Genomic DNA, 12,872 nt, shown 5'->3' with positions numbered 1-12,872 from the left:
TTGATGTTGTCTAAATATTGAGGCTTTCATGGAACAGAGAGCAGTCTGTTCAATACAACTTGCCTATCTAGGACTCTTAGGCAGTCTCACCTGGTGTAACCGGGATAAGTTAATTCTGTCATTCCTTTTTGGCACTTGAGAAAGAAAAGCTTGTGCTCTTATATTTTAGTCTATTCCTGACTTGGGAAAAAGAATAAGGTGAACTTTATTCCTCAGGACTATTCCTATTTTAAACATCACCATAAAGCAAAATATATAAAAACCATAAAAAAGAAGCCATTTTAGCAGACCTCATATGAAAAGATATGTGAATTATCTTCCACTAGTTACTACTTACCTAATCTCCAAATAAAATTCTCCAGAATTATCCCTTCATGAGAAGGGAGTGAGACTTGCTAAAAGCATGTCATGTTAACTGCCATATAATGTGATCCATGGAGATACTAGTGATTAAGAAGTGTTACAGAACTGCCTATTTTTACAATGTTAGAATTATTATTCCCTTCTGTCTTGAGACCTTTGGAGTAGGTTTTAAAAAATCCTCTGGTCCCTAGATATTAATGTAGGGCAACCATCTTATTTAATATGGGTATTTATTTGTCTATTAATAGCTAAGAGTCAGCTACACTCCCACAATAAAAACCAAGGTGCTCTCTCTTTTTTTTTTCTTTTTTGGATACAAAATCAAGAAAATGCTGTTTGTCTGCGATTTGGTTAAGGTTTTTCCTTCTTCTGAAACAGAGTTTTGCTCTGTCACCCAGGCTGGAGTGCAATGGCGCAATCTCGGCTCACTGCAACCTCTGCCTCCTGAGTTCAAGCGATTCTCCTGCCTCAGCTTCCCAAGTAGCTGGGATTACAGGCAAGCACCACCACGCCCAGCTAATTTTGTATTTTTAGTAGAGACAGGGTTTCTCCATATTGGTCAGGCTGGTCTCGAACTCCCGACCTAAGGTGGTCCACCCGCCTTGTGCTCCCAAAGTGCTGGGATTACAGGAGAGAGCCATTGCGCCCGGCCTGGTTAAGGTTTTTCAGACCAGATAAGAACAAGGCCATGCAAGCAAGTTTGGAGAACAGATAAGAGGAATGATATGAAAGTTATTAGAAAGGCAAAGATTTTACAGTTCTCTCTTGGGTCCTTGGTGCAGTTAAACAAATGTTATTTCAAGCTGACTACAATTAAGTAAAGCAGCTGGAACATTCTTTAAGAGAGCAGATAGGCTGGGCGTGGTAGCTCACGTCTGTAATCCCAGTACTTTGGGAGGCCGAGGTGGGTAGATCACGATGTCAGGAGATCGAGACCATCCTGGCTAACATAGTGAAACCCTGTTTCTACTAAAAAAATACAAAAAATTAGCCGAGCGTGGTGGCAGGCACCTGTAGTCCCAGCTACTCAGGAGGCTGAGGCAAGAGAATGGTGTGAACTCAGGAGGTGGAGCTTGCAGTGAGCTGAGATCGCGTCACTGCACTGCAGCCTGGGTGACAGAGCGAGACTCCGTCTCAAAAAAAAAAAAAAAAAAGAGAGCAGATATCCAGTTCAGGAAAAATGAGCTAGTATTGGGAGTGAGGAGCTTAGGATTTCATTTCTAGCTGACAGTCTTTGTAACCCACAGTGCTATCACAGGTGGGGAACATAGCCATTTAGTTCACGAGGATGCTAACAGAATGAACAAAAAAAAAAACACACAAAGTTGCGCTTTTTATAAGAGAAAGGACTTCAAAGGCTTTTATTCCTCCTTCTCTTTGTAAAGCTTTTAGTTGAAGCTGAGAGGTTTAAGTCACTCATGTGTTTTGCAATCTGAAAGCAAAAGTCTCTCAAGTAAAAGAAGTTTTCATTTTCTTAGTGGTTTGGTTAGTTCAAACACATCAAATGAAAGTGTGCAAGGGACTATATTTTCAGCCTTACTACAAGTAGTTGACAGAAATGTGTACTAAGGGCTGGGCAAGGTGGATCACCTGAGATCAGGAGTTTGAGATCACCCTGACCAACATGGCGTAACCCTGTCTCGACTAAAAATACAAAAATTAGCTGGGCATAGTGGCGAGCGAATGTAATCCCTGCTACTTGGGAGGCTGAGGCAGGAAAACCGCTTGAACCCAGGAGGCGGAGGTTGCAGTGAGCCGAGATCACGCCACTGCACTCCAGCCTGGGCGACTGAGCGGGACGCCACCTCAAAAAAAAAAAAAAAAAACTGTACTCAGAAGGGGTAAAATGGGGAAGGAGGTAGGGAGAAGATCTAAAACAGATTTCAGCCCATCAGCAATTTTTCCGTAACTAAGAACAATTTTGGGCTTTTATTCCAAAAGCTCTGTAACAAGTCTATTAATGAAGTGAACTGGGCAAAATATAAGAGTCTATCTAGATATTTCTGAGGAAAGGATCATGCCAGTGATTTAGACATAAAAACAATCCTGATAAAAACCCAGTGAGTACCAAAGCAGCTGCCCACTGGCTTCTAATGTGGATCCATCAAATGTTGCTGGGTTACAGCAGTGGGATTCTTTTTTTTAAAAAAAAAATATATATATATTTTGAGACAGGGTTTTGCTCTGTCACCCAGGCTAGAGTGCAGTGGTCCAATCATAGCTCACTGCAGCCTTGGACTCCTAGGCTCAAACAATCCTCCCACCTCAACCTCCTAAACTATTGGGATTACAGGCATGAGCACTGTGCCTGGTTAATTTTAAAATTTTTTTGAAGAAATCAGGTCCCACTATGTTGCCCAGGCTGGTCTCAAACTCCCGTCCTCAAGCAATTCTCCCATCTCAGACTCCCAAAGTACTGAGATTACAGGTGTGAGTGACCATGCCCGGGTGGAATTCTTTTTTTTTTTTCCCGAGATGGAGTTTTGCTCGTTGCCCAGGCTGGAGTACAACGGTGTCACCTCAGCTCACCTCAACCTCCACTTCCCGGGTCCAAGCGATTATCCTGCCTCAGCCTCCCGAGTAGCTGGGATTACAGGCACCCGCCACCATGCCCAGCTAATTTTTGTATTTTTTTAGTAGAGATGGGGTTTCACCATATTGGTCAGGCTGGTCTTGAACTCCTGACCTCAGGTGATCCACCTGCCTTGGCCTCCCAAAGTGCTGGGATTACAGGCACGAGCCACTGAGCCCGGCCTGGGAGTTCTTAATATATCCCTTTAGGTGGCCTATTAGTTTCATGCCACACAATCTTTGTCTTCCCAGAAGGCAGATCTAATGAAGCTCAGCTATTACTCTGATCAAATGTCAATTAGCTTTGATATTTAAGCAACGCTTAATGCAGACTTTCCTGCCCTGCAGACCTTGAGTTCATTTCACTTACTTTATTTTGTGTATTTATTTTTGAGACCAAGTCTCACTCTGTCGTCCAGGCTGGAGTCCAGTGGCGTGATCTCAGCTCACTGCAACCTTTGCCTCCTGCCTCAGCCCCCCAAGAAACTAGGATTACAGGCGTGTGCCACCATGCCCAGCTATTTTTTTGGATTTTAGTAGAGACAGGGTTTTGCCATGTTGGCCAGGCTGGTCTTGAATTCCTGACCTCAAGTGATGTGCCTGCCTCGGCCTCCCAAAGTGCTGGCATTACAGGTATGAGCCACCATGCTAGGCCCCATTTCATTTACTTTTAATAGACGAGCAGCATTACATTAAATATATTTAGTTGGTTCCATTTCACTGCAAGGTGACAGGAGACCCACATGGTCAGAAAATGAAATTACGTATTTCTACTTGCCACTTTGTCATGCACAATGAAAAGATGATTTTGTGAAAAGAGTAGGGTCAGCTTCAGTCCCCAAATAACAAATAAATAGAAGGTCCTCTGAAACCAGCAAATCTCAGTGTCTTTTCTTCTTTAGTCAAGCTTAGTGTATCACCTGCGAAGACTTCGTGGCTCCCTGATCAAATGCGTCACTGAAAACAGCCCCTCCCGAGGGGTCTGCTCTTTAGTTGTAGCTGAACATCTGTGCTCACAGCCCCACAGTAAAGGCCCTTGTAACGGCCACCTCCGAAGAGCCTGCAAAGTCCCACCTACTCCACCGCAAAACAATGTTCTTTCACTTGACTCTGCAACTTCATTTCTGCAACTGTGGATGTGTGATATTCTCCCCACCTCCATGGCCTGTTTTTCCATCTGTTTTTCCTTTTTTTTTCCTTTTTTCCCTTTTTTTTGAGATGGAGTCTCGCTCCGTCGCCCAGGCTGGAGTTCAGTGATGTGATCTTGGCTCACTGCAACCTCCACTTCCCAGGCTCCAGGGATTCTCCTGCGTCAGTCTCCCGAGTAGCCGGGATTATAGGTGTGCCCCACCATGCCCAGCTAATTTTTTTTTCTTTTCTTTTTTTTTCTTTTTGAGACGGAGTCTCGCTCTGTGGCCCAGGCTGGAGCGCCGTGGCGCAATCTCAGCTCACTGCAAGCTCCACCTCCCAGGTTCACGCCATTCTCCTGCCTCAGTCTCCCGAGTAGCTGGGACTACAGGTGCCTGCCACCAAGCCCGGCTTCTTTTTTTTTTTTTTTTTTTTTTGAGATAGAGTCTCACTCTGTCGCCCAGGCTGGAGTGCAGTGGCCAGGATGGTCTCGATCTCCTGACCTCGTGATCCGCCTGCCTCGGCCTCCCGAAGTGCTGAGATTACAGGCGTAAGCCACCGCGCCCGGTGCTAATTTTCATATTTTTAGTAGACACAGGATTTCACCATGTTGGCCAGGGTGGTCTCAAACTCCTGATATCAGGTGATCCGCCCACCTTGGCCTCCCAAAGTGCTGGGATTACAAGCATGAGCTAGGACGCCCGGCCTCCATCTATTTTTCAACTCCATTACTAGCTCATCTTGGCTTTGACTATGGTGCAGGGAGATGGAGCTGATAGATATATGCGACGTGGGCGTGGACATCGGCCACACAAGCCTGAAGTGGCTCCCCTGGCCTTACTACAATCACACCATCACCCCACCAGCAACTTTCCTCAAATCTAATCAGGCTCTTGGACAGATGGCTTTGTAGGTGAACACCCAACTCCTATACTTGCCTTGTTTGTGAACCTATCATCTTTATTAAGAGTACATTTCCAGATGCCTTCTTGGGGTCACATTTGTGTCTTTTTATTTATTTATTTATTTATTTATTTATTTATTTGAGACAGGGTCTTGCTCTGTTGCCCAGGCTAGAGTGTAGTGGCACTATCTCGGATCATTGCAACCTCCGCCTCTCGGGTTCAAGCGATTCTCCTGCCTCAGCCTTCCAAGCAGCTGGGATTACAGGCGCCTGCCACTGTACCCAGCTAATTTTTGTATTTTTAGTAGAGATGGGGTTTCAACATCTTCGCCAGGCTGTTCTCAAACTCTTGATCTCATGATCCACCAGACTTGGCCTCCCAAAGTGCTGGAATTACAGGTATGCACCACCTGTGCCTGACCACTTGTGTCTTTTATCAACCAGAGTGGAGAAACAATCCTAAACCCCTGGGATGGATGGCCTATGCTAAAATATTTCATTTTTAATTTCTCTTTTTCTTTTTTTGTTTTTGGAGACAGGATCTCACTCTGATGCCCAGGCTGGAGTGCAGTGGCATGATCTCAGCTCACTTCAGCCTCAACCTTTTGGGTTCAAGCGATCCTCCCACCTCTGTCTCCTAAGTAGCTGGCACTACAGGTGTGTGCCACCATGCCCAGCTAATTTTTGTATTTTTGGTACAGATGGAGTTTTGCCTTGTTGCCCAGGCTGCACTTGAACTCCTGGCCTCAAGTTGTCCTGCATGGGCCTCCCCAAGTGTTGGGATTACAGGCATAAGCCACCGAGCTCGGCTAAAGATACTTCATTTTATCTTCCTTGACAATCCTCACATGCAAGCCCGCTGCATTTTGCTGTTTTAGCAGCAATTTCTAAATCTTCCCTAAACCACTCATCTGTATATTAAGTAGCCTTGCACATCCGCATTCCAGAATATACTCCTAGAAGCATCCAACTGGTTCCATTTTATACTTTTCCAGGACTTAAATAGAAGAAAGATTTGTATATGGAGGTTTGCTATTGTAATCTCATTAATGTATAAAATGTCAAAACGCTCTTAATTCCTCTGTTCACACTATTTTGTCTTCTACTTTTGAAGTAACCCAGTAAGATTCAGATAAAGTGCATAGTGCCTGGGATATAGTGTTTTGGATTTTTTGTTGTTGTTGTTTGTTTTTTGTTTGTTTTGTTTTTTTGTTTGTTTTTTTGAGACGGGGTCTCACTCTGTCACCCAGACTAGAGTGCAGTGGCATAATCTTGGCTTATTGCAGCCTCAACCTCCCAGGCTCCAGCCATCCTCCCACCTCAGCCTCCTGAGTAGCTGGGACTACAGGTGTATGCCACCAGGCCTAGTTTTTTTGTATTTTTTTGTAAAAATGGGGTTTTGCCATGTTGCTCAGGCTGGTCTCCAACTCTTGGGCTCATGCAGTCCTCCTGCCTCGGCCTCCCAAAGTGTTGGGATTATAGTGGTAAGCCACTGCACCCAGCCTATAGAGTTTGTTTTGAATAAATTTTAGTTCTCTTGTCAACTACTTGACTAATCTGTCCTCTCCAACGTAGGGTTTTAGCCAGCTGCAGTGGCTCATGCCTATAATCCCAGCACTTTGGGAGGCTGAGGTGGGTAGATCACTTGAGCTCAGGAGTTCAAGACCAGCCTGGGCAACATGGTGAAACCCCATCTCTACAAAATATACAAATATTTAGCCGGTCGTGGTGGCATGCACCTGTAGTCCCAGCTACTCGGGAGGTTGAGGTGGGAGGATCACTTGAGCCCAGGAGGCCGAGGTTGCAGTGAGTGAGCTGAGATCACGCCACTGCACTCCAGCCTGGGCAACAAAGCAACACCCCATCTCAAAAAAAAATTATATATATTTTATAAAAAAATAAAAAATATATATACCATATTATACACTATATATAGTATAGTATATATAGTATATATATATTATATATATACACACACACATATATAGGTTTGTTTTTTACAAACTTTTCATCTGTTGTACCTCTGAATTCTCTTCAAATGTTGCTGCACTTTACTCAATCACTCCATAATAATAGGGAACTATTTGTCTTTTTTTTTTTTTATGGAGTCTCACCATGTTTGCCCAGGCTGGAGTCAGTGACATGATCTCGGCTCACTGCGACTTCCACCTCCCAGGTTCAAGTGATTCTCCTGCCTCAGCCTCCTGAGTAGAGTAGCTGGGATTACAGATGCCTGCCACCATGCCTGGTTAATTTTTTTTGTCTTTTTAGTGGAGATGGGTTTTTCACCACGTTGGCCAGGCTGCTCTCAAACTCCTTACCTCAGGTGATATGGCCCACCTCGGTCTCCCAATGTGCTGGGATTACAGGCGTGAGCCACCATGCCTGGCCACTATTTGTCTTTTTAATGAACATTTGGGTTGGAATGCTTATCTTCCCAAATCATAGGAAAATGGCTAATTATCTCAAATCTGTGTAGATATTAATGTCAATTTAAGAAGGCACTTTTTGAACACCCTCCATGAGCAGTGCTAGAAGTAGAGAGGATTTATAAGGAAACACATATGGCACATAGTCTCTGCCTTCTAGAAGTTCACTATGCAATTACTGAAATAAAATATGCACCAGGTGCAGTGGCTCATACCTGTAATCCCAGCACTTTGGGAGCCCGAGGTGGCCAGATCACCTGAGGTCAGGAGTTCAAGGCCAGCCTGGCCAACATGGTGAAACCCTGTCTCTACTAAAAATACAAAAAAATTAGCTGGGCATGGTGGTGAGCACCTTAATCCCAGCTACTCGAGAGGCTGCGGCAGGAGAATCGCTTGAACTCGGGAGGTGAAGGCTGCAGAGATCACACTGCTGCACTACAGCCTGGGTGACAGAGACTCTGTCTCAAAAAAAAAAAAAGAAAAAAGAAAGAAAAGAAAAACATGCATGTGAAACTGTTGAAAACAACACAAGGTAATAGTGTATACTTGGTCTTCCGGTTTCTAGCCTCTCCCTCTTGTGATCCATCCCACAAATTGCTTCATAGTACCAAAACGCTGCATTCTAAATGTTACTCCCCTCTCCCTGCTTAAAAACCTTCAGGGCCGGGCGCGGTGGCTCAAGCCTGTAATCCCAGCACTTTGGGAGGCCGAGATGGGCGGATCACGAGGTCAGGAGATCGAGACCATCCTGGCTAACACGGTGAAACCCCGTCTCTACTAAGAAATACAAAAAATAGCCGGGCGAGGTGGCAGCGCCTGTAGTCCCAGCTACTCGGGAGGCTGAGGCCGGAGAATGGTGTGAACCCGGGAGGCGGAGCTTGCTGTGAGCTGAGATCCGGCCACTGCACTCCAGCCTGGGTGACAGAGCGAGACTCCGTCTCAAAAAAAAAAAAAAAAACAAAAACCTTCAGTAGCTCCCTACAGACTACAGAATGAACTTTGAACTTAGCCTGGCATTCAGGCTTCCACAGTGTAGAGTTAAGCATCTCTAAGTTCACATCTTCTGAGTTTTGAACAAACGAAACCTCTGCTTCACATAAAGTCTCCTTGTCCTCTGAACATGTAGATTCCCGCTTCTGTCTTTGCTCACTTCACTTTCCCTACCTGATGTTCCCTCTCCCTGCCTCTTGTGTTATAATTTTTTTTCAAATCCATTGCCACCCTCTAAGGCCCAGCTCCGGCGCATGGTCTAGAGGCTTTTCCATTAAGCATTCCCCTTGCTACTTCAGTCCACAGGGCTCTCTTAACTTCCTTCCTCCTAACTTCTCTAGTACATACAATCTGCAGCATCTGTTTGGCACTTAACATATACTATCACTCATATTTATATATCTGAGGTTACAATACAGTCTTATAGATCTTATATTGTTTTATAGCCCTGACATCTAGCACAAGGATCTGCACAGAGTAGGTATCTTATAACTGTTTGTTAATGTGATATTAAAGATAAATCAAGTGCATATACCCCTAAGATAGGTTTTCAACACCTCCCCCAGCAACTGGACACACTTTAAATCCATCATATCCAATATCTTTAACCCTTTTTCTTTCTTTTTCTCTCTTCTGCTCAGCAAACTGTGTTTTACATTTAACCTTTTCTTCTTCACAAATCAGTGTGAGCCTCTTCCCTAAATTCAGGTTCCTCTTCCATTCCACCCCTCAGTATTCCCAGGTTCCAGAAGACAAAGTCCGATACTCACAGTGAACTTTATTTGGATTTGTCTGTTTCCGACGGGACATGTTTCCCTGATGCAAGAGCTCTGGTCTTTCCCAGTTTCACGACTGGATATGTTACTACCTCCTTGCAAGATGCTAACCTACAATAAAAAAGGTTATTGTTAGCACATGTCATTTTCCCCAGCACTAATACAAAATTTAAGGATAAAATGTCTTTAAAAAACAGCTCCCGAGCATATAAAACTCACCAGTTATAAATAATTGAACTAATGAAAGAAAGAGAAATGAATAAACCCCTAGCCTAATGTCAAGGTCCCAGAAAGTTTAAGAGGGACTCCCTCAGAGGATTTAGAGAATTATACTCTAAATCCATCTTTGGAATCCAGAATACTGTTAAGTGATCACGATCAAGGTCACAGGATAAAAGAGGAAGCAAAACTCAGGCAACCAGAGTTAGAAGTACTATGGGCTCAAGGGGATAACCCCCATGAATTGCAAAAGGAAGCAAAAGGAAGCCAAAGAGGGTGGCAGCTCTCATGTCACATGCCCACTGGAAGTCAAGCCCTGCAGTCGACAACAGCGGATTTTTCATGATGTTATCTTGCCTAGAGGTAGCAAAGGCATCACATCCCTGCGAAACAGAAAATGTCTCAAAGAGGCATCTGCAAATGAGAACAGCTCGGGACATAAAGCCTCCATCTGGTGATAAAGGTGCAATGCTATGCTGCACTGTGGGTGACACGGCACTAAGCAAATCAAACTTCTAATGTTGAAGATGGGATCTCACCAGAAGAGACAGATGCCATCCACATTGATGAGTACTAATTCAACACCCCAGTGTGGAATATCACCTGGCCCTCCTCATACATTCCAGAGAGGCGGTCAAAGTTAATAACTTTAGAGGCTCTTCTCAATCTAGCCTCTGGATAGTGAAGAGACCAGTGGGAGGAACAAAGAGAAAAGTTCCCCAAATGAAAAATGCTGCCAAGACGTGCATCTGCTCCCCACCCCATATAGGAGGGGATATATACGTAAGCCTGAAGGATCCTGATGAACTACAGAAAGAGTGCCCCAGCCTTAAGCATTGTTAGAGAATCCGAAATGGATTAGTATTGATAGCTGTGACATTTTCTTAGAAAGACAGAGTAAATAAAGACATAGAATAAGAAGGGATTGTCTTTCCTACCAAAGACAGGAATATGGATCTGGTCACACTCTAAGTTTTCTTTCAGTTCCTGCCTTCTTGAGTTATACTCACACTGAATAAGCAAATACAAAATCATAGTTTATTGCCTTAAGAGGAGTTATGGGAGACTACTGCTAGCTATACTTTGTACTCCAGCTAATGAAGACTCACCTCCTGTTATGCCAACTAACTCCTCTATGTAGCTAGAAGAACCTCAAACCTATAATCAGATCCTGCCTCCCCTTACCAAAAGAAGAAAGAAACCGCAAATGGCAAAGACAGGCCTCCACAGGAAGTGGCAAAGGAAGCAGCTTTCAGCCAGTCTTCTAGCATATCTGCATATCAAACACAGTTCTCTTCCAGACCTTTAATTAAAAACAAAACAAAACAAAACTCTAAATGTATACAATAAAAATCGATTTTAACTATTTAGAGGGCAATATACTGAGTGCTGATAGTGTGTGTTCTCTAAGTTTTGTGTATGACATTTTTTTCTAATCAAGTAGTTGTTTTATTCATAGAAGCAGTGAATGAATATCACACTTTGGATTTCCTATATGTGTGTGGAGTCACCAAGTGGAAAGGTAACGAAATGCAGGCTCTATTAATATTTTAAAAAATATGGCCAGGCACCATGGCTCACACCTGTAATCCTAGCACTTTGGGAAGCCAATGCAGGCAGATCACTTGAGGCCAGGAGTTTGAGACCAGCCTGGCCGATATGGTGAAACCTCTACTAAAAATACAAAAATTAGTCGGGCGTGGTGGCGCATACCTGTAAATCCCAGCTACTCAGGAAGCTAAGGCATGAGAATTGCTTGAACCTGGGGAGGGGAGGTCACAGTGAGTTGGGATGGAGGCACTACACTCCAGCTTGGGCGACAAAGTGAGACTCCATCTCAAAAAAAGATACATAACTGCCAGATGCGGTGGCTCTCGCCTGTAATCCCAGCACTCTGGGAGGCCGAGTGGGTGGATCACCTGAGGTTGGGAGTTTGAGAACAGCCTGGCCAACATGATCAAACCCCGTCTCTACTAAAAATACAAAAACTAGCTGGGCATGGTGACACATGTCTGTAATCTCAGCTACTCAGGAGGTTGAGGCAGGAGAATTGCTTGAACCCGGGAGGTGGAGGTTGCAGTGAGCCAAGAACGCGCCGCTGCACTCCAGCCTGGGCGACAGAGCGAGACTCTATCTCAAAAAAAAAAAAAAGATAAATAAATAAAAACTTTTAAAAAATAAAATATACTACTCTAATGTGATAATCTATTGAGGCTAAATATATAGATACTCTATTATAGAAGAGAAAAACGGAATCTTGACTAATTTTTTATTTTCTCCCTTCAAGATCAGAAATTGAAATTGTAAGATAAAGGTAATAAAGTCCCTTCTGAAGGAAGGCCAAATAATTTGAATCAGGCAACATTTCAATGCTAAAGCTGCAAGTCAAAAGACAGAGATGAGTATCTGCATATTTAAATCAGCACTGCCCGCTGCATCTTATAATCCTCCTAGTGGCCAAATGGGGAACTGACCAGATGGTACCCAATGGGACTTCACACCTGAGTGATTACGAGAAAAATAAGCAATTACAGTCCCCTACCACACAACAAAACGAAAATAATAACAAAAACACCCACAAAAACAGGCCTGTAGGGTCATGGGCTGTTGAAAATAAATAAGTAAATAAATAAATGGCTGTGAAAGGACACTCTTGACCACAAAGCAAGATCTCAAGAGGCCAGATGATTGTTTTATAGGCAGTTAAAGCTAATAAAACCCACAGACATACAGCCCTAAAGGTCACTCATTCTATGTTACTTTTAGCGCTGCCTCAATTTCCAAGTTAAAATCTGAAACCAAACCAAAAATGTAAATAGCTGCCTGAACATGTGCTGGGAAGATAGGTAAACGGTGAGATTCAGGTCTAAAGGGATTCCATTTTAAGAGGAAGGCAGTTCTGTCCGTCTTCACAGCAAGGTTAAGAGTCCTTGGGAAGGTGCAACGTCTCCCCTGAACACTGCCTCTGCTCTCCCACAGGTATTAGGTTGCAGCGTCTAGTGCACACCACAGACTTTAGCAACCAAAAAAACGGGTGAAATCCCAGCTTGATGAAAAGAGAGTGCGTTCCCACCTCCAGCTCTGATGCAGTTCCCACGGAGCAAAGCAAACTCGACTGAATCCAAGTGATCTGTATCTGCCAAAAAGGAGAGGACAAGAAAGCTGGTCACTTAGCCGCCTGGCTGTTCACCTGACCCCTGGGGTTGGGTCTGGGGCGTGTGTCTAATCAGCCGAGATGGTCCCTCTGTTTCTTCAAGCACGAGCCCAGGTAAATTCCCAGGAATTACCAGACAAGAGCCGGACAACAGCCGGAGGTCTCCCGAGGCGGCTCAGACAAACCCTTAGACAACACAATCTCTGAAATCTAAATTTAGAAGCTTTTCTGCGAGACCCAGACGCGGGGACTGATAACCCCCGGTCTGCACGCCCACGCCCATCCTCCCCTCCCCCAGCTCCACCCAAGGCTGTCAGACGCCGGGGCCGTCCCCGCCA

At 44.3% G+C, this 12,872-nt stretch overlaps 2 protein-coding genes across 6 annotated transcripts in view; one reads left to right on the top strand and one right to left on the bottom strand.

Annotated features, from left to right (window-relative positions):
• IST1 (increased sodium tolerance 1 homolog (yeast)) overlaps window positions 1-12,872 on the top strand; it is a 90,218-nt gene that overhangs the window by 24,893 nt on the left and 52,453 nt on the right. The window lies entirely within an intron of this gene.
• The window catches only part of ZNF821 (zinc finger protein 821), a 34,808-nt gene that overhangs the window by 11,282 nt on the left and 10,654 nt on the right, over window positions 1-12,872 (bottom strand). For 3 of the 5 annotated variants that reach the window (XM_011976724.1, XM_011976728.1, XM_011976727.1), the window contains exons 1-2: window positions 12,454-12,786; window positions 9,156-9,272 (exon numbers count right to left, since the gene is read on the bottom strand). In XM_011976724.1, coding sequence (XP_011832114.1) covers window positions 9,156-9,195 — 40 coding nt within the window. In that variant the 5' untranslated portion in view covers window positions 9,196-9,272; window positions 12,454-12,786. Of the gene's footprint in view, window positions 1-9,155; window positions 9,273-12,453; window positions 12,787-12,872 lie in introns of those variants that run through there. The other 2 variants (XM_011976726.1, XM_011976725.1) reach the window with 1 other exon arrangement.

The sequence above is a fragment of the Mandrillus leucophaeus genome, unplaced genomic scaffold (genome assembly GCF_000951045.1).
Source record: "Mandrillus leucophaeus isolate KB7577 unplaced genomic scaffold, Mleu.le_1.0 Scaffold17, whole genome shotgun sequence".
Taxonomy (NCBI): domain Eukaryota; kingdom Metazoa; phylum Chordata; class Mammalia; order Primates; family Cercopithecidae; genus Mandrillus; species Mandrillus leucophaeus.
Note: the sequence above shows the minus strand (reverse complement) of the source record. Positions and strands in the feature narration are given on the sequence as shown.